General features: G+C 32.7%; 5 protein-coding genes and 1 long non-coding RNA gene across 6 annotated transcripts; 3 read left to right on the top strand and 3 right to left on the bottom strand.

The window, feature by feature from the left end:
- The first annotated feature begins 5,823 nt into the window (after nucleotides 1–5,823).
- LOC120160437 lies at nucleotides 5,824–9,265 on the top strand. Its single transcript, XM_039170856.1, has 6 exons — nucleotides 5,824–6,148; nucleotides 7,039–7,244; nucleotides 7,526–7,814; nucleotides 8,124–8,231; nucleotides 8,339–8,586; nucleotides 8,923–9,265. Exons 1-6 carry the CDS (start codon nucleotides 5,930–5,932, stop codon nucleotides 9,038–9,040), a joined length of 1,188 nt encoding a protein of 395 aa, XP_039026787.1. The 5' UTR covers nucleotides 5,824–5,929; the 3' UTR covers nucleotides 9,041–9,265.
- Nucleotides 9,266–9,339: 74 nt separating this feature from the next.
- On the bottom strand, nucleotides 9,340–9,921 carry LOC120160440. The gene is made up of 2 exons (XM_039170859.1): nucleotides 9,849–9,921; nucleotides 9,340–9,772 (listed from the first exon to the last, which is right to left on the bottom strand). Exons 1-2 carry the CDS (start codon nucleotides 9,896–9,898, stop codon nucleotides 9,463–9,465), a joined length of 360 nt encoding a protein of 119 aa, XP_039026790.1. The 5' UTR covers nucleotides 9,899–9,921; the 3' UTR covers nucleotides 9,340–9,462.
- Nucleotides 9,922–15,630: 5,709 nt separating this feature from the next.
- Nucleotides 15,631–16,657, bottom strand: LOC120160568 (receptor-like protein 34). Its single transcript, XM_039170957.1, has 2 exons — nucleotides 16,628–16,657; nucleotides 15,631–16,341 (listed from the first exon to the last, which is right to left on the bottom strand). Exons 1-2 carry the CDS (start codon nucleotides 16,655–16,657, stop codon nucleotides 15,631–15,633), a joined length of 741 nt encoding a protein of 246 aa, XP_039026888.1.
- Nucleotides 16,658–16,775: 118 nt separating this feature from the next.
- On the top strand, nucleotides 16,776–19,151 carry LOC120160439 (probable prolyl 4-hydroxylase 9). The gene is made up of 6 exons (XM_039170858.1): nucleotides 16,776–16,867; nucleotides 17,578–17,735; nucleotides 17,967–18,069; nucleotides 18,254–18,349; nucleotides 18,884–18,949; nucleotides 19,038–19,151. The coding sequence occupies exons 1-6, from the start codon at nucleotides 16,817–16,819 to the stop codon at nucleotides 19,134–19,136; spliced, it is 573 nt and encodes a 190-aa protein (XP_039026789.1). The 5' UTR covers nucleotides 16,776–16,816; the 3' UTR covers nucleotides 19,137–19,151.
- A 321-nt stretch (nucleotides 19,152–19,472) lies between these two features.
- LOC120160438 lies at nucleotides 19,473–21,282 on the bottom strand. Its single transcript, XM_039170857.1, has 2 exons — nucleotides 21,084–21,282; nucleotides 19,473–20,771 (listed from the first exon to the last, which is right to left on the bottom strand). Exon 2 carries the CDS (start codon nucleotides 20,599–20,601, stop codon nucleotides 19,588–19,590), a length of 1,014 nt encoding a protein of 337 aa, XP_039026788.1. The 5' UTR covers nucleotides 20,602–20,771; nucleotides 21,084–21,282; the 3' UTR covers nucleotides 19,473–19,587.
- A 2,111-nt stretch (nucleotides 21,283–23,393) lies between these two features.
- LOC120160441 lies at nucleotides 23,394–24,422 on the top strand. Its single transcript, XR_005519435.1, has 2 exons — nucleotides 23,394–23,499; nucleotides 24,154–24,422. It is a non-coding gene; the product is annotated as an uncharacterized LOC120160441 (long non-coding RNA).
- The last annotated feature ends 545 nt before the right edge of the window (nucleotides 24,423–24,967 follow it).

Raw genomic sequence — 24,967 nt, 5'->3', positions numbered from 1 at the left:
TTACCCAAGTGATTAAAGGAATCGTTGTTGTTCCTAAAGGTCACGAGTTCGAGCACCAGCGACTGCAAAGGTTTGAACGTTTATTGTCACATGATTGAGATTATCTATAACAAATACTACTTTGTAATCACCTTTAGATTAATCCAAAAAAAAAAGTTTGTTCACCTTATTTTATGATCTTAAATCTTATTTTGGGTAAGTTTTCCTTTAATACAGGATTGAAAATTTTAGATTTTTTGTTGAATTAATTTAAACTTCCATGATTTTCTCAAGGTGCTATAAAGCAATTTTCCTATTTTAGGAGGACCAAGGCCACTATTTCCCCTCAAATTCACCCCTTATCATCATTTTAATCAGAATAATTTACATTGTTAACTATTTGCACAAACTAAAAATGCTTAAAAAGCACGAACCAATTTATTTTAATGGTTAAATGAATTATTATTGTTTCTAAAAGTCGCGAGTTCGAGTACCTGCAACTTAATTTCGAAAGTTGCAGATTGAACGCTCATTGTCTTTATAACACCTTGAGAAAATTTTTGTAAACACCTTTAGCTTGATAAAAAAATAAAATAAATAAAGATAATTGAAAATAGGACCAAATTAAAATATAATTCCTAAACATCAAATTTAAGCAATATCAGAATGGAACCAATCTCGTTCCCACTTTGGAAATTTAAAATTCGAATTAGATGGATTTTGATTTGGCTCAACCTTATAGGTTTTTTTTTTTGAAATTCCAGTTCAAGTAGGGTCGGATTTTGTTAAGGGTGAGGTCGAGTTTAGGGTTTGAACTAAGAATAATAGTATAATTAACCTTTATATATTTAAGGATAATTGCTAAAATATATTTAAGTTAGGTCGAATTTTTACCCTAAAGTTTGGGTTGGGTTCCAGGTATAATGAAGTTGTTTATATTCAGATCAAGACAAGTGCAATTTGAGAGATATATTTCTCGGATCATATTTAAATTAACCAACAATTCGACCCAATTTGATTGGTTGCAATCCCTCCTCTATGTATTAAGTAAAAAAGCGAAAATTGCGAATAAAGCCCTTTGTGATTCTTTTTTTATTAATCTATGGTGCTTACAAATAGACATTGAATGCTCAAATATTTTGCAGTTTTTGATGTTCGATCCTGAGACTTTTAAAAATAACAATCATTCTTTTAATTACTGAGGTAATTTGATTCGTGTAATATGCTATTCAAATTAAGCTGATCGGGATTTATTTTCATCTGAAAATGATGTACTCCTACATTGGTTTAACTTCCACGTAATTTCATTCTTTATCTAAAAGAGAAAAAAAAGAGGGAAAAAATCCATTCCGAGTCATTTTCAGAAAGTAATCCAAAGCCAATAGTGATATTCAATCAATGATAATATCATCTAAAGATCCATCAGATCTCGATCTCATTGCAATGTAAGGTCAAAGAAATTCTAATTTATGTCAAAGCTCATAGCTCTTTGTATAGGGATAGACACGGGACGGGTTGAACCGATTTTTTGGCCTCCTTGACTCTGATCCAAAAATATATACTTTATACTCGATCCTGTCCCATCCCGCTCCGACCCCATCTCGATTTTTATATTAAAGTTCAATTATCAAATTTGTGATTTACCCATTTTAAAATTGGCATCTTAATTTTGGTAGACCAAGTTGTGCCCCCAATAGGAATCCTGCATGGAAATTTTGAAGCTTCATTTAATGTTGCACCCTAAGGACCATCATTGAGCATAAGTCCAATTTTTGTGCTCATTTTCTAATTGCGATAGGTAGGAGGTTTGACTGTGAAATAATGACCAATCTGCAACTTTCGAAATAAATAATACTCTATTGTAAGCAAAGACGGAGTTATGTGTAATATGGGGGTACATCCTCTTTAAAAAATTTTGTTTAATTACTTTCTACGTCCCTCTTAGTTTTTTAGCTAGATAAATCAAGTTTCGCCTCCAGATTTTTTTGGATTCATTCGATTTTAAGGTATTCTTAGCTTTGAAACTAGGTGCATTGGCCTATCCTTTCTTTTAGGTACAAATTGATTTTTAGTTTTCTAATTATGCTAAATCAAGTTAGATGGATTTTTAACTCATTTTTAGGCTTAAATATAAAATATCTGTATAAACTATACTATTTTTCATGAATAGGTTGCCTACAATATTTTTTGAATTATCTAGGTGCTAATGTTACAGACGTTACCACTTTAGGTAACCGGGCAGTAACTGCTGTTATTTTTCTCCGTTAACGTGTCATATTCTGGTAATTTTAATTTTTTTAAAATTAAAAATGTTATTATACTTATAAAAAAACATTAATTTCACTTAAATTACAAAAAAAATAAAATTCTTAAAAATTATAAATCCTAACCCTAACCCATCGTCGTTGCCCTTTTCAGTCACGACCACCGCTACTGACTTAATCCATGTCATCCTCCTAGTCATACGCTCCCATAGTTGTCGTCGATTGACTGTAGGAATCGTGTGGGATCGCGATTTTCTTCTCACGGTTCGCGGTATATAAAATGTCGATTAATTGTCGATCAGTCATGATTTCATAGGAGTATTGATCGTCGGGGTAAGTGAGGTTGGGTAGAATTTCGTCGATGACAAAAGGTAGCGATCGACATGAGTTTAGGTGTTGGCGTGAAGGTTTTCAAAGTTTTGAAACTATTTCAATTTTTTTTTGTGAAAAACAGTACAATTTAAACACTTATTTTATATTTATGATTTTTTTTATTTGATTCAAAGAAGAAAAAAAAAACTTAAATAATATCGAAGTCGAATTTTATTATTATAATATCAAATCAAATTTAAATAGGTGAAACCATCATCCCTAATCACATCACGTGGGGAATAACTACTGCAGTGAGATGATTCATATGGTGCTAACCGTAGTGATAGTTCGCCAATTGTCGGCCGTATGAAGTGGAAGGCGAGAGCACGTAATTTATGTGTAATAATTTGAAATTTTGAGCACAGCAAAACAGAGTCTGCATTCTGACTCTTCACTTGCCATGTCTGTCGTTGTTACAGACCGAACTTTGTTTACTTTTCGTTTTCCTTTTGTCAAAAATTTCATCTTCCCATGAACTTGCTTTCCAGGTTTCCTGGCTGTCATTGAACCTAAGCTCAATATTATCATTACTGAACTGTCACCGTCTCTGTTTTAGTCAAACAAAGCCCACAATTAATCTCAAATCACACCTTCGTTTCAAATGCTATGCTATAAATAGATTCCAATCATGCCTTGTTTGGAAATTGCATAATCTCATTGGTTTTCTTTTCAGAGCTTTTAGCTGTTAATCACATTGGAAAAATGGGCATAAAATTGTTCATTTTTGTTCTTCTTGGTGTTTCTCTCTTGTTGTCTGAAACAGGGGCAAGGGTGTTGAAGGATCCGGAGTTGCAGTCCGTTAATGGCAGCAAGAAGATGTCTTCGGGGCCGAGTCCGGGCGTCGGACATAGATACGATAATGTCGAGAAATCTGGTTCGGGTGTTAGAAAAGGGTACAGTAATGTTCGGACTGTTGGAGTCGGGAAATCCGGTTCGAGTGTCAGACACGAGTACGATAGAGTACGAGCCATCGGAATTGAGAAGTCCGGTCCGAGTCCCGGCGAGGGACATAAGTAACGAAATCAATGGAGATAATACTAGATTTGAGTTACGTTATATATAGTTTTTCACATAGTAAGTTGTGTAATTTTCTTTTCATTGTTTTTATTATTTCAATTTGTTTTCCACCTAATTAGGTATTGACATATGTGACAATATGATTGGATGGTAAATTTATTAACAAAAATTAAAAATATAATCAAATTAATAAAATATATAAATATTGAGAGTTAAATGTGTAATTATATAATTTTTAACAACAATAGTTAAGTGATCTGATTGATAACATTATAAGATTGAGGATAAAAGTGAAAATGATCAATAATTAAGTGGTCATTGTTACAGTTTACCCCCAATATATAATCATCCTGTATAAGGGTAAGAAAAACTTGACTCTACTCGAAAAATCGAATTTTGTTTTTCAATTTTGAGCTATTCGAGTCAACTCGAATTAACGATTCATTTTTCGAGTTTGAGTCGAGTTGGAATTTGAAATTTTCAAGTTACTTGAAAAATCGAAAAATTGATTGACTATTTTGACAGATTTACGATTAGTCATTGATTTCCTTATTCATTTAATTCCTAATTAATTTGAAGTCTATTTTTTTTACCAAATTTGAACTACATGCTCCTAAAACAACTTATAATACCTTTGCGCTTTCAATTCTCTTTTTGACAATAATTTTTTATTTTTTCAATTTAGTCCTTAAACTTTTCATGATTTCCTTTTTTTTTTCAATTCATCCTTTATTTTAAGTCTATTTTTAACCAAATTTAAATCATATGCTCCTATACCACTATAGAATACCTATTTAACTTTAAATATTTTTTTACTAAAAATATACTCTCTTTTTTATTTAGTCCCTTAACTTTGCATTTTACTCAATTTGATCTTTTGATTGTAATTATTCGCAAATTCTTTCTTCCCATTATTTCCGTGACTCTTTTATATTCCCACCAATACTTTAACCTCAAAACATCTTCTTTAAAATACAATATTGTAAATATATTTTATAATTTTAGATTGTATTTGATATATTAAATAACATTATATTATTTAAAGAATATGAAGAACTATATATCTTATATGTTTAGAGAAAATCGAAAAATTTGAATCAATCCTTATCATAATACTATAAATAACTATAATAAAATTTGTATAGAAACTCGAATAATTCGACTCTGATTTCTTAAACTCGACTTGACTTTAAAAAAAATCAAATTAAATTCAAATCACAAAATATTACTCGTCAATTAGAATAACTCAAAATTTATTTTCTCGACTTGACTCAATTTAATGTCGACCCCTAAATTCATGTATTCATTCATGTAGTCAAATACAAGTATAGAGAGAGGTAGATATTATTCATAAGTAATGAATAAGACTCTTTAGGGATTGACTTAGAGAAGGCGGGACGATAAGAAAGAAAAAAGGAAAATAAAATAAAATGTTAACAAAGAAATATGAAGAAATGAAATCGATATTGGATAGACAATTAATTTCATACTATCATAACATATTAGTTGATTAATTTTGATCGATCAACGAAATTTAAGTTTAGAGAAAAAAATTAAGAATTTGTATCTTTAAAACTACTATAAAATTAGGAAATGGTCTTCCGACTATAGGATATTGTTTTGTTGAGTCATTTATTTATTAAAAATTGCAAAATAGTCCTCTAATTATAGGGTATTGCTTTGTTGAGCCCCTCGACTATTGAGAGTTACAAAATGGTCACTCGACTATTCATTATGTTACAAACTCGTTATTTTCTGTTAAAAAATTAACGATCGTCTGAGTTGGACGTTAACATGCTGACTGAGATACGATAGTCGTTTAAGATTATGAGATCATATTTTATCATATTTCAGCCAGTATGTTAACGTCCAACTCATATTATCGTCAATTTTTAACGGAAAATGACTAGTTTGAAACATAATGAATACTCAGATGACCATTTTTTAATTTTTAATAGTCGGAAGACTCAACAATGCAACACCTAATAGTTTAAGGATTAATTTATAAATTTTAATAGTAGGAGGACTCAACAATGCAGTGCCTTGTAATCAAAGGATCATTTATGTACTTTACCCGTAGAATTAAATTATCAAATTTGTATAAGAATATATAGAATTTGATTAATTTAGAAAATGTGTTCGGTTCTAATTATATTACCAAATTTAGATGTCGAATTAATATATATAATCAAAATTACGAGAAGAGCTTGAAGTTAAGGAAAAAGAAGAGGGAAGTTTGCGGTGGTGAGAGAGGGGATCAGAGGAAGAGGGCGGAAGAGTAGCGGTGGCGCGAAATTATGGCTACCATGCTTTCCTCCCATTCCTCTCCTCTTTTCTTACCTCCCCAATTACCTTCCTTTGCAAAGCCTTCTCTCTTTCCTTCCTCCGTTCCCTTCCCTCTTCGTTTTCAGAAAAAGTTCCCCAGAACCTCCCTCCGCGCTTTCTCTTCCAACAATTCCGGTGTCTCCCGTCCTTTCAACGACGCTTTTGGTTCAAATCCCACTCCCCCTTCTAAGGTCAGCTTTTGCAATTCAGTTTATTTTTTCTTCTGAAATTCAAGTGGCGAGAATTTTGTAAGTTTCGAAATTAGATCTTAATTGCTGATTTCTCTAGCGGATTGCGATATAATTTTTTATTCGATGGAATTTTGGATTGCAGCTCGGGACAGGAAAAATTTTATGTTTAAATTTGATGGAATTGTTTTTAGAGTTACTTAAAGATCTTATCGTCTGATTGGTTGATGAGAAAATGCGGGAAATTGTGCGAAATTATGGCGGCAAAAGTAAGGTTCTTACATATATGAAGGAAGAAAATAGCGCTTCTATAATGTAATGTAACATCACAATAATTTTCTCTTGAAAATGTGATCTGAAAATAATAAAAGCCTCATCTTGAACTATATAGGTCGGGGTAGACCCAAGCTAATTGGATTTGACTTGAAAGAAAAACTTGAATTCAGCTCGGTCATATCAACTTATCGAGTGAGCTGAATTCAAGTATTAATGGAGCTCATTAATTGAGTGAGCTTGAGTAACATGATTTTATCTTACACTGAACTCAAGCTTTAAAACTAAAACTAGATCAAACTTCAGTTTCTTATAGCTTGAGCTAAGCTCGATTAAACCCCTAGAATGCGAGGCAATTTCTTTAAGAGTCGACTAGCATTTCCACATGGATGCTCTATCAGACCGCACTTGATTTTCCTTGCAGTGTGTTTCAGGGAATTCCCATTATACAACCAATAAATTTTAGCTGTTATTCTTTTGTGATATACCCTGGTGTTTTCAAGAATTAAAAAAGATTAGGCAATTTTTGTCTATACTTTTCAAATTAAGGCATATATAACCATTTTCAAAGAGATTTTCTTGTAATGATCTAGAAATTGAGTGTTACCGTTTTCTCTCAGAAATCGGTCATCATCAATCTGATACAGGAGATAGAACCATTGGATAACAGCCTTATCCAAAAAGATGTTCCTCCCTCAACTGTAGATGCCATGAAAAGGACTATTTCGGACATGTTGGGTTTACTTCCATCAGATAGGTTTCAAGTTTTAATCGAGACATTGCAGGATCCTCTCTCCAAGTTATTGGTTTCTTCTATGCTGACAGGGTATACTCTTATTCTACATTATATGCACCACTGTAATAATTGTTTATATACTCCGGTTGTTTGCCAACAGGTTGAAACCTTGGGTAAGGGCTTTAACTCCATGATGGTTTCAATCTTAGGTGCTCCGGCTCTTCATTTTCCTTATAGTATCCATGTCTGTCACATGGATTATACACACTTTCAGACATAGGTTTCAATGTTTGATTTACTACGAGACATGCAGAGTAGCTTCGAAGCTGGGGCATCACATGAAAAAAATATTTATTCTTCTTATTTTGCAGTTATACATTGAGGAATGCTGAATATAGGCTTTGCCTTGAACGGAACCTTTGTTGTGAAGGACATTTGGGAAATCAATCTTCAGAAAAATCGAACTTTCATTTACAGGAGACGTTGTTGGACGGTACAAAAACAAATGGGTTTTCAAGGAAAGATGATTGGTCATCTGAATCTGAGAAAACCGCTGAAGACGAATTTAGAGATATCGAATATCAAGGCATGGGTGAAGTGTCCCCTGTAACTCATAAATATATTCTTTTTTTGCAGTCTCGTCTAACTTCCATGAAAAAGGTATGTTTTAAGGAGATTCTCATTGTCCTTTTTCGTTTTTTTTCCTCTTTGAATCATTGAATTGTTTAACTCAAAATATTGAGTGGATGGAGACGTTTCCTTTATGCTTTATATGTGGGTTCGAATAATCGAAAACACACAATAGTTTGCATCGGTGTGAACCACTAGCAAGATGCCAGGGAGGCTACAAATAATAACAACTTGTTATACATGTCAATCCGATCAAATTGATTCATCAATCAACAGAAACATTTCCATATCTGTAATTTGGTGGGATACATTCTCATATTTCCTTTTGCTTGATTGAAGGAACTTTGTGAAATCAAGAGGAAAAATGCTGCTCTGCAAATGCAACAAATTGCTGGGGAAGAAAAGAACGATTTGCTTGACTACTTAAGATCACTAGAGCCAGATAAGGTTTCCCTTGACCACAAAAACTTTATAAAGCAAATTTATTATTTAGCAATGAAATTCAGTCAAATCCGATACTGTTTTGGCTAATAAAATACCAACATGAATTTCAGGTAGCTGAGCTTTCCAAACCAACATCCCTTGAAGCGAGAGAAGCAATACACTCTGTAGTCCGTGAACTCCTTGCTACCCTTTCTCTGACGATGCATTCCAAGGTTCCTCCCTTTTCAGGGAATTCAGCAACTGGAATGGTAAATAATGTCGTGAGTGAAGATTGTACCGAACTTGCTGAGAACGCTTCACTTCAGTTGCAGCCAACCATTTTGTTAACACGAGACTATCTTGCTCGTTTTCTCTTCTGGTTAGTCCATATAAAATATGCATTTATTGCTCATTACATATTAATTAGAATTGTATTTAATCAACATGTTCGAGTCCGCATCTCCTTTGCCGGATACTCTAAATGATGGGAATCCTATTCAATAAAGAAAGGGCATTGGCATTCCCTCTTGATCCAATCCGTCTTCCCTGGCCTCCCCAACACAATCAATACGAAATTAACCTCCCACCGTTATTAAAATCGATCATAGATCCGAGAGCTGTTCTGCATGTTTAAACTGTGAATTAGCTTCAGTCACTCGGCCAAAACATTAAAATGGAAAATGTGTCTTCTGATGTTCTCATTTCTTCTCTGAAGGTGTATGCTATTGGGACACTACCTTAGAGGCCTCGAGTATAGGATGGAGCTAATCGAACTTTTATCCTCGACAAGCAGTCCCGAGGATAACCGTGGTGGTGATGAGGAGGTTATCTAGAGTTGCTCCAACACGAGAGATTCCATCTGTCTACAGAACTGCAAATCGGCCGAGGCTGGATTCAGACAAGGATACAGTGTTAGGCATGTGCTGCGTTCCAATTATTCAAAGATGACATGAGCTGATGCTTCATTTTTTACTTGCTTTTTTGGTAATGGTTCAATCAATATTTGATAATATTAATTCTTTTAAATTTAAAAATATTAATATATTTTTATGAATGACTACTCGATTAGTAAATAAGTAATTTAATTTATGTTTATTTTTAACATTATATATATGGTACATATTATCTATAATTTCAGCCAAGGCCAAAACATTTATTTAAAATCCCCTAAAGATCCCAACACTTTGTTTAAGTCTATAAATGTTTACTCCATTAAATAATAATAATTAACTAGTTAAACTTTTCTTTTTCCCTCTCAAATATTTGCATGGGAATAGTGCTGGTCACTAGGAAAATATTCACGATCAGATGGCTCTGGTTTATCGACACCGTCGACATTCCTAAGCCAATACGTCTGGTCCAACGACGCCGCTCCCTCCGGAACGTCTTTCATCACCCATTCGTGGCCTTCGGGAAAATATATTCCGCTCCTTGGATGCGGAACCCAGGACCATGAAACTTTTATGTCATTACCCTTCGACGAAGACTTCCGACACTTCTCGATATTCTCCCGATCAGCACTGGCGATTTTGCTCAACGGACGCTCAAAGGATCGCTTAGCTTCCCTGTGACAAAATCGAACGCTATAGAATATCTAAACAAAAAAAAAATTAGATAAAATTAAAGTATAATTATCGTTACCTGAGCATTGAAGTCTTGGCTTTGGCTATGGCTATGGCAAATCTTCCCATGCAAATAAGAGAGAAAAATGGGAAAGGAGAATGTAATGACGGTGTAACGTAAGGAGCTTCTTCGCCTTATATAATGCTTCCAAGTGCTGTTCCGTACTTATTTGGAAACGGATTGTAAATATTTGAAAAATGACATCAATAAATAAAGATTAAAAATTTATTTTTTTATAACTACGATATCTGATTTGTTGGTTTATTAATTTGAATTATGTTTTATAGACTTTAGGGTAAATTATGCATTTAGTACCTAAACATTCAATTTTTGTCCGTTTTAGTACCTAAACTTTTAATTTTTTTCAAAATCATACCTAAAATTTACTTTTTGTGTTTCAAAATCATACCTAATATGGATTATATAATACCCCATTGTTAAAAACTTTACGCGTTTAGTACCTAAACTATCAGTTTTGATCATTTTTAATACTTAAATTTTCAAAACTTAAGTATGATTTAAGTACTAAACATGTTTTGGTACCTATACTTTCATTTTTTTCCCCAAAAACTTAATGGCGGGTACTAAAATAAAACAAAAACTGAACTTTAGGTATGGTTTTGAAAAAATTAAAAGTTTAGGTATTAAAATATATCAAAACTGTAGTTTAGATACTAAACGTGTTTACCCTATAATTTAATAATATGAACGACATTCTCAATCAAATTTTATAAAAAAAAAATTATCGATTCACAACATCGAATTCAAACTTCTAATCTTTAAGGGAACTAACGTACGCGTATGTCTACGCATAATAAGACCTAAAATCAGAATGAATTTTGAATTCGGATACATAAATTTAAATATAATACATAATATATGTGAAGTGAATTCGAATTCGAATTCGGTAATTAAAAAACTTAAAATATGATGTTTATAGAAGGAATAATGTTGTTGAAATTGAGACGAATGGCATATGTATATAGAAGGAATATTGTTGTGGAAATTAGAATGAATGGTCATAGAAGCTTATGCTTGAAATACAAGTGCAAGTGAAGTACCACCATCGATTGTTTTCTCCGTACCAGAAATAGTAACCATGTAAAAGGGTGGGTTAATAACATTGATGCTTTGTATGTATGTTTTGTTCGATTAAGGATATTAGAATATTGAGCTGTTTTAGTTATAGTTATCGACAATGACGAAACTTGGTGATAGAGTTTGAAGGGGTCAATTTAAAATTTTAAAAATTTAGAAGTTTAAATAAATTTTTTTTTAAAAATTTTGAAGGGTTCAATTTACATTTTTTTTGAAAAATTGGGATCCAACTAAAGTTTTTGAAATTTTGAGAGGTTTAATGAAAAATTTTAAAAATTATGGGAGGGGTTTAATCGATGATGAATAATATAAAAATTTATTTCAAATATAATTATTCTAATTGAGTTCATTTTATTTATTATATCAATTAAAATTTTCAATATTTCCTTTCAATAAATCTATTTATAATCGATAAGTCGTTCTTTGTTTATTCTATATAAACATTTGGGAAAATTGATTTGACATATTGGTATGCAAATAGTATGTATTTAACAACACGCATTCGGTAGCGTTTGATATTTTTATAAATTCTAAATATATAAAAAACCAAACAGAAAGGTTCTTCAAGGTCGGACTTAATTCATTTTGGCCCATTATATCTAAATGTTAAATAGTAGGGTAAACTATATCAGATACCACCGACTTTAAGCGTCGTGTCGTTTATACCACTAAACTTTTAATTTTATCAATTATAGCACTCAACTTTGATTTTCGTTTCAATTATACCATTGTGCCGTTAAATCGTTAACAACCGAATCAAAATGACGTTGTTTTGGTGAGGTGTCTACGTCGACAGTCATTAGCCACGTCGACAGCCGTCAGCCACATCGTCGTGCCGTTAATGATTTAACGGTTCAGTGGTATAATTGAAACTAAAATCAAAGTTTAATGCTATAATTGACAAAATTAAAGTTCAGTGGTATAAACGATACAACGCCTAAAGTTTGGTTGTATTGAATAAAATTTACCTTAAATAGTAATTTAATACATAAATTATACTTAATTCATTAGTATAATAGATATATTTTTTATTTTCAATTTAGTACGTGAAGTTTGGTTCTGTCACTAAATTTAGAATACTTTCATTGGTTGTAAAGGATCAAAGAAATGTTAGAACGGGCATATCTTTAAAAATTCTAAACTTTTAAAAATTCTAAATTAGTAGGAAAGGGAACGGGGCAGGTCGGGTCCCTTTTTGGGCCGTCCCAACCCAAAAATATATACCTTACTACTAACCCCATCTTGGCCCCCAATGAATTTTAACTTTTCTCCCACCCTCATCCCGATTTTTAGATTAAACCGTCGACCCGATCCGATTCAAATATATTAATATTTTTAAATAATTAAAATAATATATTTTTATTATAACTTTTATATTTTTAACAATTAGAGAATATATTTTAACAAAATAAAAATCCCTAAGATATCAAATATTATATATATATATAAAAGCGTAAATTATCGGATTGGTTAGGGTCTTTTTTTCACATTAAACCCGGCTTCTCCCCGTCCCAAATTTATATACTATATAACTTGTCTCGTCCCGAACTTTGAAATTTCAAGAAAAAAAACTTGTTCCTAAAGGATTGAGTCGGATCAAGACTCGTCAAATTTAGGTATTTTGACCATCTCTAACCCTATATATTGAAAAAGACAAGAATCTATTAAATATTCAAATCAAAAAATTGAGAGGAACAAAAATTTTATTTGATTAATGTCTAAACGATTTCTTAAAAAATAATTATGTGTGATTTAAAAGTCTCACCTCGATTAATTTGGTGTTTCCTTTAAAAAAATTGTTTGAGGAGTCGTCACCAATATTTGATCAGGGTGTGATTGGACACCCAAAGAAGGTTTTCATTTTAATAAAATTTAATTTAAAAATTATTAAAACAACATTTGAAGGTATGTGTACCAAAAATTAAGTTCGAGAGTCGATTAGGCGTGGTAAGGATAAACACCCCCATAGCGCCCTAAATCAGTACTTAGTCGATTAATTAGTTGTCTTTGTAATGAAACTTACATATTCGAATTTAATTTAATTAGAAATCCCTTTTAAACACATTTCTTAATCCAATCGAAAATAGCAATATTTAATTATTTCCTATTAAGAAGAAAATGTCTCTCGTGCCTTAAAACAACCATTTCTTAATCCAATCGAAATAAAAAAATATTACTATTTCATTCAAAAATTAATTAATAATTCAAATTTCAAATGCATGAATAATGATAAAAATAAAAACAAATTAAATTAAAATTACCAATCATTTTAGAAAGAAAAAAAGATGTTCGATTATTTAAAGACATCGATATCGGACATTTTTTAAGTTCTAACGATCTTTTCTCGACGAATAGACTAACATTTCTTTTTCTCTCGTCCTCAAATTTTAGGTGTGATCATTTTTTTAGGTTTCACTTGATGGGATATGCTTTCATTTTAAAATTATTGATCACTTCACAACAACCCTAAAATGAAAGGGCATTACCCTTAATTCAGTTATTTGAATCGAATCGAGTTATGATTGCGAGGGTTATACATATTAATTAAGGAATGCCACATAATTAGAGTTACATGTACAAGCGAATACAACCAGGCATACAATTTATGAACATATTAAAAGTTACTAATATTTAAATTTGGCTAAGAAAATACATATTCATAAATATTTCAAAGAAATTTACCATAACACCCTTAATATACGATAATTAGAGGAAAATATTTGTTATATCATGTTTAAAAATACAAAAATTAAAAGAGAGGTTAAAAAACACTTAAGATTATATATATATGCATATATAAATTATAATGATCTAGAATGAAAATGTGAAATCATGGCAAGCCAGAGCTTAATTAACTAAGACTAAACATACTTAGTAAACAATAGACTAAATTAAAAGAAATATAAATTTAAGGACTCAATCTAAAAGATAAAGTAATCTAAATTAGGACTAAAATATTCGAAATCTAAATATAATGATTCAATTTAAAATCAAATTTCTATGATCAAGTTGAAGAGAATTAAAAAATGAACAAAATTAAAAGCAATTAACAAGTATAGAGGGACTAAATTGAAATGAATTAAAAATACAAGGCTGAAATTAAAATTCGTTAAATAAAGAAGCAAAATAAAATAAAACAAAAAGTAAAGTGCAAAAATCAAATGACTGCTAAAAACCTTTTATATAAATGTTGAGTGAGAAGATAGTTGAGTAGTTAAATTGATTTTTTTTTTTAATTTTTAATACCAAAATAGGAGTGAGAAGATAGTTAAATGATGAACGATGTAATTTACCCATAGAAAAATACAATGCTATTAAAAACCTTTATATAAAGGTTGGGATGACCAAACACTAAGATGGAATAAGCCCGCTAATATGCCTAATGTCCCCACTGCAATATGATGAGAGGTTATTTCTCCCAGAACAAAAGGATTAAAACCTTCCACGCCCCACGTTGGATTTACATGTTGTACATGTCAGTTAATCCATAAGGGTCGGACACCCATATTCCAGGGCCATACAATGTTGTTACATGAAATGCGCCAAAGCTAAAGTAAGCCAGTCCTCAGAGAAATAAATGATTTTAAAAATCTTGGGTGAGATATTAAAATGAAATAAAAATTAAATATTATATATAAATTTGAAAACTTAAAAAAAGTATATACTAGAAGGGAACAAACCTGATAATTTAGATTCTAAACAAGGTAATTCATCCTAATATATATTAGGGGGTGTTTGGTTCAAGGATTGTGGGATTCCCATGGGTTGGTAATTCCACATTCCCATGTTTGGTTGTTCGGGAATCTCATTCCCGGTAATGTTTTATTTTCAATAGTATATTTTTTGGGGTATATTACTGAGAATGTCATTACCTCCCTTCTCTTAGGTATTGTAACTTTTCCGGCGTTTTGGACTAAAATGCCCTTAAATTTTTATTTTTTTCAAAAATATCATTCTTCTGTCATTGAATAATAAAAATTCTACGAAAGTTAAATTACAAATTTATCCTTAAATTATTTTAGATTTACAAAAAAAAATCTATAATTAAAATTTTATATGAAGTTCAATGGTTAAATTTTTTTACCCTTTCAATAAACCTTTTCTATATTTTTAATTTTGTAAAAAAAATTATATAAATATTATGAATTTAATTTTTTAAAGAAAATATATAAATATTTTACAATTTGTAATATTATACAAATATATAATAAGGACAATTTGGTCAAATATACATTCCAATAATCTTTTTTTCATTTAACCAAACACGGTAATCTTACATTCCTGCTAAACCAACCAAACACAAAATACAACATTCCCAGTAATCATATTCTCTGGTAATCTTTTATTACCACTGGTAATCTTACATTCCGTGAACCAAACGCACCCTTAGGGTAAACTACTCCAAATATCACTAACATTTAGGCGCTGGCTCGAAAATGTCACTGACGTTTCAATTTTGCCACCCCGCTGTTAATCCCTTAACAGGACGCTGACATGGTATGGACGGGCCATGACAATGATGACGTGGATGTCTTACCAAAACGACGTCGTTTCAAAACAACTATTTTGATGCTCAATAAAGACAAAATGACGTCGTTTTGCTTGAAAAATTATTAAAATAATATGCAACTAAAGGGATTTGAACCCCTGGATAACATAATACTTAACCATTAAGCTACCTTATATTTCTTTGTTATTTTTTCTATAAAAGTTTTAAAAATCTAAAATTCCAGTTACGATGCTTGAAAAAAATTGGTGATATTGCATCGTATAACATGCTGTGACTGAGATCTAGAACTTGTAAGAACCTAATCTTGCCGATGTTGTCTGGGATATTGTTCTTCAACGAGAGCTCGAAGAGAGATACTGACAACGTTGATGGGACTTGGCCGGATACGTTGTTATCGCTAGCGTCGAGAAAGTAAAACTTTCTGAGTGAACCCAGATCAGGAAACTCACAGGAAATGTAGTTCCATTGGATTTCGAGTCGTTTCAAGCGTTTTAGGTTGTTAAAGCTTGAAGGAATTGGTCCATAGAGATGGTTGTTGTCAAGGTAGAGTTCTTGAAGGTGAGGGAGTGAGCCAAGAACGGCGGGAATTTCACCGGTGACTGAGTTCCAGGAGAGACCTAGTTGACCCAGGCGAGTTAAATTGGAGAATGAGTCAGAAACTTGAAGCAAACCAGAGACGAGTGTATCGCACGTGAGGCCGCAAGTGAAGATGTTGTCGCATGGGTCAATGGAGAAATCCCAGGAGTTCAAACAAGATCCGGAGCAATGGAAGGAGGGTCCACACCATTTTTCAGATCTTTGAGAACTTGTACATCTGCTGGGTGCGTTCTTGAATTTACTAAAAGCAACAACTTCGAGAATATGGTGATGAAAATAAGAGAATGTAGATGGAGATAAAGGGTACTAGATATCGATGACAGGGGTTAAGCAACAATTTTATTTGGGTTCAAGCACCTTTAACTAGAGTTATAAAATTTTAAAACTTTAATAGAAAACATAACAAAAAAATATAAAGTAGTTTAATGGTTAAGTATTAAGTTTAATTTTAAGGGGTTTGGGGTTCAAATCTCTTTAGTTACATATTATTTTAATAATTTTTTCAAGCAAAACGACGTCATTTTGTCTTTATTGAGCATCAAAATAGTTTTGTTGAAACGACGTCGTTTTGGTAAGGCATCCACATCATCACCTTCACGGCCCGTCCATGCCATGTCAACATCTCGTTAACGAATTAACGACGGAGTGGCTTAATTGGAGTAAAACATAAACGTCAGTGCTTAAATGACAAAATTAAAACGTCAATGACATTTTCGAGCCAACGACTAAAGGTTATTAAACCCGGGTTGGTCCATGTTGAAGGTGAAAGTATGGTGATCTGATGCCAAATGGAGAAACTGGGGAAAGTTCGATTGAATCTATCCCTTTTCAGGTCCTTTTCATATTTTGTCTCTAGTATTTTTTTTGTATTGTTTATTTCATTTGGTTTTGGATGATGATTATATGATGGATTTGATTCTTGCATTTGGCTATACTTTTTTATACTTGATAGTAGCGCTTGAATTTGTAATAGAAGTGTTCTGAAATTTAGGTGGGATAAGAGCCATGATCTAAAAATCGAAAATCATGGTTCTTTGCAATTTGTGGTCAAAACCCAGAAAAATTAGAGGATACATATGCAATCAAATGGTTTAGGATCTATGAGTAGCAATATTCAAGTTAGTCTGTTGGTTTGTATTCCCGAGATATGTTACCCGAACTCTTCATTTTATCTAAAGTATCCATGCATACTAATGATCCTCCAAATAGATTGAACAAACTTAGGAAAAAATTGAGCATAGACATGTTGGATATTTGTTTGTATCCAACACTTGTCCCTGAGTACGGGTAAAATAGTTCCGGGTTTAACACTTTATGAAAGCTTATTCATCTCAAAATTAAACAGGAGTTTTAAAATCTAGAAGGAAAGCAGTAAGGGACAAGAACAAAGACTTTATGTTCGAACGATCGACATAGTTCTATGTTTGAGGTTGTGCTAACTTGAAACATCTTAAACCACACTGGAAAAGATGTTAAGAAATCGATTGTGAAGTATCTTTTTTGTAGGCTAACTAACTTTGCTTGCTTCTCTTTAAAGTGCAGGTTTTAAGCTGGAAACCACGAGCTTACTATTTTCCCAACTTTGCAACTGCAGAACAATGCAAACATATAATCGAAATGGCAAAGGTAAACCTTAAGCCATCTACTTTGGCTTTACTCAAGGGCGAAACTGAAGAAAGCACTAAAGGAACCAGAACAAGGTGATGACCGTTTTATGACAACAATTATGTTTTGCCATTGATTTCTTATCAATTTTGTGTTCCATGGAAAATTAAAGTCGATTATGTTATTATCTGTATCAAATAGCATCGAGGCTGGATAATATTTTATCCCTTGTGCCAGTGAATATTTTGAATTGGTGAATGCTGATAATCCACTCTCTAATGTTGCGATAAACTTGTGTAGTCAATTTATACTTTCCTTGGAAACAGTTCAGGAACCTTTATTAGTGCATCCGGAGATAAAACCAGAACCTTGGACTTAATCGAGAAAAAAATTGCAAAGGCTACAAGCATTCCACAGAGTCATGGAGAGGTACATTATTTTATCGGATTAGATTTTCCTTGAAGTTCTGTTTTTTGAAAAAATTGTGATTGGTATCGCTATAAACCGATATGCCACAAATAGTCTCGCGGTATCACTTGGTCTCTGAAAATTCGAAATCATTCTTTATGTTATTTTTTGAATTGCTCTAAGTTGAAATCCATACGTATTGCAGGCATTTAATATTTTGCGGTATGAGATTGGACAGAAGTATGATTCTCATTATGATGCATTCAATCCATCTGAGTACGGTCCACAGTCAAGCCAAAGGGTACAGTCATACAAAAGAGCTTCATTGTTGCATGCTTGTTTGATTGCAGTTTCTGGAATTTTTAGGTGCATTTCTGGTGAATTGAAATGATTAGTTTTCAGTCTGCATTTAATGGGATAGTGTAAATGGAATAGTTGGATATAGAATTTAGTTATATATTTTTTTTGATATACAAGTTCCGAGTTCTATGTTGTTATCATGATGACTGAAACTTATCTTTAGATAAATGATAAAACCTTTTGTTACTAAACGATTGGTTAAAAATGGTGTACCAGTACTTATTTGTTCTTGGTAAATGAATCGGAAATAGATCTACATATTTGAATTACATCATGTTACTGGAATTGACAGCAAGTATGAATTCATCTTTTCGAGCTAGCTTCACCTCATTTATAGCCTATTATTTCGGGATCCGTCTTGTAAGTTGTATTGTTTCCCCCAAGTTTTCTGTAATTTTCACCAACCCGTTCTATGAGTGTAGATGCTGAAGCATTAAAAGATTGTGCTTAATTAGCGTTGAACCTTTTCTCACAGGTTGCATCATTCATGTTGTATTTATCCGATGTAGAAGAAGGTGGAGAAACAATGTTCCCGTTCAAGGTAGACATCAAAATAACAACTTGCTTTCTCTATCCTTGGTAAGTATTTATCGCGAGTTTCAGTACTGACCACATTATTTTGGTTGCAGAATGGCATGAGAATTGAAGGCTATGACTGCAGACAATGCGTTGGTTTAAAGATAAAGCCGGGAAGAGGGGACGGACTTTTATTCTACTTGCTGCTTTAAATTTCAGAACAATACCAGTGTTTTTCTTTTGGAAATGAATAAATAATTATTCCCATTTTCAACTTGTTTCTTTTTAATATTTTCAACAATCCCATCGCTTGTACATGATGTATTATTTTTCATAAAATATTTGTATTCAATATGTAAATTCAAAACATAAACTCGAATAAGAGAAGAAATACACGAACAAGTGTATGTATGATGTAACGAACTAAATTCGGATTAAACCTACACTCGATGAGATTCAAACGCAAGACCTACAATGTCCAAAACCTCCTACTTCAATGAGTAGAAAAGAAAAGCGTAACCTTGGCAATGGCAGAGCTAAGAGAATTAGATTGTAAAAAAGAAAATGAATCACATATATATATATTTCATTCTAAACATGAAAGTCACAAATGATAATTACCTACGCTGCTATATTGCTGGTTTATGTTTAACCAGGTTCTCCTCAATATTCCATAGAGCTAAGACTAATTTTCTCAAGTTGCATAGGCCAATCTTCTCCGAGCACCTGCGGATTTAGTTCCATTGCGGTACGAAAGCCGGGCATCGATACATAAAAAGATCTTTCTGATTGTTGCAAGTAACTTGTAGGTAACCTTCGAGGCCTTAACCCGGCTGCCAGTTTTACAGGGGCCTCAAGCAATCTTTTCATGTATGCATCCAAGCCATTATTCAGTAGGTTAACACAATCCACCGAAATGCTGATTCCCTCCGACTCCAACTTCTTCTGCAAACGACTTCTTAATGATCTCGTATCTGGTAGCTCACCTTTGGTTTGACATGTCTCGAGGTGATAATTATTATACGAGAACACATTTGGAAGAGCTTTACGAGCTCCATTGAAATTTATGGAGATACCAAGAGGAGCCGTAACGGGACTTCTACTCTGAACACCAGGGCTTCCAGCTACCTGCTCGACCTCTTCTCCATCTTCCACGGATGCAACATCAAGAGGAGGTCTGCTCCCGAGCGAAAGCAATTCAGTTGCACTCTGCTCTTGTGCCTTGGAAACAGACTCCTCGCATACAACACTCTGTGTCTTCCCAAGTGGCCCTAGCGGACTAGGGCGGTCTCGAAACTTTCGATCCCGGTTGACAGGGGACCGACCTTTGTGAGGGGAAGGTGGAAATGCATCCCCATAAAGAGACTGAACACAATTCCGTTGATAACCATTTCCGACTTGAAGGTTACTTCCTACTTTCCGAATCATTTTCGAAGGTGGAACTTTAGAGACGCAAGCATTCTTGATAATGGATCGAATAAGCCGGTTGTGAAGCGGTATATTTTCCCTCCCAATGACCTTAACGCAAGATTTATCAAATTCGGACTTGTCGATTTTCAAACTAAACAACTTTCTTAGCTGATCAAAGTACTTTTCAGCTCTTTGATGCCCAAGTTTTCTTACAATAAGAGATCTTAGCTCTAAGGTATCAATCCGAGCATGATTTTGGTTGACCATTTTCTTCGACTCCAATTTCCCCAAACTTCTCAAAAATCATCAAAAGAACAAAAAAATTACTAATTGCATCAGAATCTTTAACTTTCAATCAAAAGTCAAAACCCAGATGGCAAATCACAGCATCCTCAATAGAAAACCGAAAACCCCAATCTCAAAAACCCTATTTCCACCTGCAAATTGCCATAATCCATCAACATAGATCACATTTGGGAAAAATTCAGCTCAAAAGGGCAAAACAAAGAATTCTATTAATCGATTAATGCTTAGAGTTACGAACTAAACACCAATACAACCAATAAAAGATAGCAACGAAACGGGCAAAATTTGGGGAAAATCAAAGAATTACCGAGGAAATTTATCAGCGAAAGCAAACAAACAAAATTCGAAGGATTTAAGCAATTATAATGAAAACTAATCGATACCCAATTGAGATTTCGATATGAATCAGAAAACCTAAAAGGACGAATTGACAATTGACGTACCAAGCTGGATCGATGCACGTTGTTCTGTTTGGCTATGGACTCTGAGTTTTCCTTTCTGTTTTTCTCTCTAAGAAGTGTTCGGTGATCGGTTCTTTGTGTGCTTTGTTTATTACTACGCTATCAGCGCGAACAAGGAAATGCCAAACAGGGCTTTAACTATGAAGGCTGAAAATATTCTTCTGACAGAAACTAGTGCGTTTGTTCACATTTGCAGGGGTGCAACTTGTTAGGGGCTGTTTGTTTGTGCCTCTTTGCTTTTTTCCCCCTTTTAATCTCGTTTTTGGGCTTTTGGGTTTTCAGACATATGTTTTGATTCTTTACTATAGAAACAATATATTTGAAATAACAATTCATTACCTTAATAAGACGAGATATTAAATATTTTTTAAAATTAATCACTGGTATTTAATTTTTTATTTGATTAATCTAGATCATATATTATAGAGATAATGACGACTCTTTCAATACATTTTGCTTAAAGAATCTAGTGTCCTATCTCACTAGACTAATTAGTTGTTAATATATATATTAAATATTTCAAATAAAATTAAATGCTTAAATTCTAATATTATAAATAAAATAAATTAATTTCATACCGTCATTTTCATGAGTAACTTTTTATAATATTTAATCAAGATTAATTTATCAGTAAATTAAATAATTAAAATTAAGATATTTATTGTCGATAATAATAATTAATCCTCTCGTCATAGGTTTTATTAAGAGTAGGGATGTCAAACGGGTGGAGTAGGTGCAGATAAATCTTCCTTCATCGTATATTCACCTAATATTTTCGTATCCACTACCTATTCATTACTAACGACATTTAAAATTTTTAGATTCTCACCACTCGTACGGGCACATTCTCAAATCCATCTCATACTCACTATCCAATTAGATACCCACCACCCATTCAATATCCATCTGTACCCACTTGTACCCGTACGACAATAACCTCACATATTACATAAGCAATAAAACATAAAACAAACATATCTATTAAAGAACATATTAAAATACATCAAGAATTAATTGAGTTAAAAGATCAATATAGATTTTAAAATAAACCAAATTCTTAATACATAAAATCTTAAAACATAACCGCGGTCTTCAATTATATATATATATATATTAATATTTGGTTAAATTATAAGTTATATACTATAAAATCTTAATATTTACATAACAGTCCCTAAAATTATACCTAAATTCGTAATGATTTAAATTTTTTATGATAGGTAGTTAGTGGGAGACGAATGTGGGGCGGGAGGATACGGGGCGAGTAAGGTTTAAATCCATCACCTATCCACTACTCACGACATGTATGACTTTTTACATTCACATCCATTTATTATCCACTAAATTTATACCCATGCTCGCCCCAATTAGAGAAGGTGCGATGCAAAATTCATGAAATTGTACTCGTATATCATCTCTAATTAAGAGATAAGAAAATAATCATGAAATGTACCTTATTCTCATATATTTAAATTTAATCTAAATAACTTCAATAATTAAATGGAGTATTGTTCCCTTGGAAATTTTTTAAGTTCACCTCCCCTTAAAATTTTATAAGCCCGTCTCTAACATAAAATCATGTGTCCATCTATGTCTGCAAGGTGTGTGCATTATCAATGGCTAAAAAATTTATAAATAGATATTATCTTGTAATCACCTCAAACTATTAAAAATAATTAACCTAAATCAATTAACAATGTTATCAATTAGGCTTTAACTTTTAAATCAAACAAGTTGAGGTACTAAATTTCAAAACTCTAAAAATATTAGGTATTAAAACCAGAATTAGACTCATAATCGTTACAATTCAACAACCATGGACTCTGCCATATAAATACTCTAATTTTCCTAGTAAACAGAACACCACCGCCTATTCTAGGGTTTTCCATCAGCTGTCGAGCCTCCATTTGCCTTTCAGAGCTTTGATCGACGAGCAACTAATCGACCATGGGTCACTCTAACGTCTGGAACTCTCACCCCAAAACCTACGGCCCTGGATCTCGCACCTGATAATTACTTTTTCTCTTTGATTCATTTTAGCATATAAATTTGGTGAACGAATGCAATTAAAGTTTAGTTTATTGACTTTTTGAATGCTTGTACCAGACGAATTAGAACGCTACTCTTTGAATCTTACTGTTTTAACGACATTGATTTTGCTTGAATTGAGATTGTTTTGAATTGTTTTAGTGTAGCATTTAGAAGTATTCTGCTATAATTCTTTGTAAAATTTGTTTTTTCTTGAATTTTTTGGTTTACGATGACTTACAATAATTATTTTGTTTGTTTTTGGTATAGCCGTGTGTGTGGCAACCCCCACGCCATTATTAGGAAGTATGGGCTCATGTGTTGCAGACAGTGCTTCCGTAGCAATGCTAAGGAAATCGGATTCATCAAGGTAAAACTAATACATTTGCTAATTAATCTTCTGATCAGTGTTGTTAAGGGAAGATGCATAATGCATTCAAGGTGTTAGAGCTCTTATTTTTCCTGTACTAGTGCGAGGTGCAAAAGAAGTGCTAGCATGTGTGAAATTAGGCGCCATTTGCTCTTGTTCTTTTATGTGTGTGTGTGTGTGTATAAATATATATATTTATGACCATGTTAATGAACTCTAAACGTGGTACAAGTTTTCTACAAAACATGCAAATTGTTTATGTTGTTAGCTAGGATGCACAATTTCTGTACGGTCCTATGTTTATCGTTGGATACTTGAACATTTTAAAAGTAGAGAGCTTGATATTATCCCCATTCTTACTAGTAAACGTACTTTTAGAAAAGCAAACAAAAGAAGTAAAATGTGAAAGACATTAAAGAGAATTTCAATAGGTTATTCCATCTGTCATCTTAGAAAAAGGGTGCCCAGGGGCACGAGGTGTGCCTAATCAAGTGCATCCTGTCCGAAAGAGTTCAAGGTGATTTTGGTGTCTGACGTTAAGCTGCAATGCCTTGAGAACAATGTTTCTTATGGTTTTTGTTATCTTAATCCTTACGAATCTTTCATTCCGATAATTATTTAACCTTTCTGTTGTTTCTTGTTTTCATCTTGCAGTACCGCTGAAGAATTTATATGTTGTGAAGTTGGAAGGACTTTGTTCAAGTATGAACCGTTGATAGTATGCTTTTTCTTTTTTAATTGGAAGGTATCTCGTGTTTTTTGATTTAGCATGAACCTTAAAGTGGTTGTTGAACAAAGAATATTTCACTGTTTTTCAATGAAATTACTTGCATTTTAGTTTGCTGCTAATTCGTCTTTGCAATGTGACGATCATGTTAGGTTTTTGGTATTACATCCAATATTACTTGATATGTTTCTCGGTTTTTGGCCCGGGTGTACGAATAGTCTCAGCCAATGAGTGTTCCAACTTCGATCATCAACTCTTATAGTATTGGGGGGTTTTCAACTTTGATAAAATATTTCAAATTAGGATGAAATTAATAATATATATAAATTATAGAGACAAATTATTATTTATCTTTGTTAAACTTTTAATGATTAATGATTAAATTAGAATAAAAACATGATTAAATATTAAAAAAATAGTTTAGAAATGAAAAACAGAAATACAATAATAATTGAATATCTAAACAGATAATTTAATGATCAATAGACTCGGGGAGCTCGGGTCAGTTGGGAGATGATTTGTAAGCCGAAGAAGGGTGACTTGGGGCTGGGGTAGTGTTTTTTAAGGCCTGCATCATTCAGTACATATAGACTTCAGTAGTCAAGGCTGATTCTCTTTGGGTGCTTTGGTGTGATGTGATACATATGTCTTGAAGGGAAGGCCTTTTATGGAGGTGCTTGTTCCGAGAACCTGTAGCTGGTTTTAGAGGAAATTGTTGAACCCCTGAGGTTCGGCTACTCC

The sequence above is a fragment of the Hibiscus syriacus genome, unplaced genomic scaffold (assembly GCF_006381635.1).
Source record: "Hibiscus syriacus cultivar Baekdansim isolate YM2019G1 unplaced genomic scaffold, ASM638163v2 tig00111392_pilon, whole genome shotgun sequence".
Taxonomy (NCBI): Eukaryota; Viridiplantae; Streptophyta; class Magnoliopsida; order Malvales; family Malvaceae; genus Hibiscus; species Hibiscus syriacus.
Note: the sequence above shows the minus strand (reverse complement) of the source record. Positions and strands in the feature narration are given on the sequence as shown.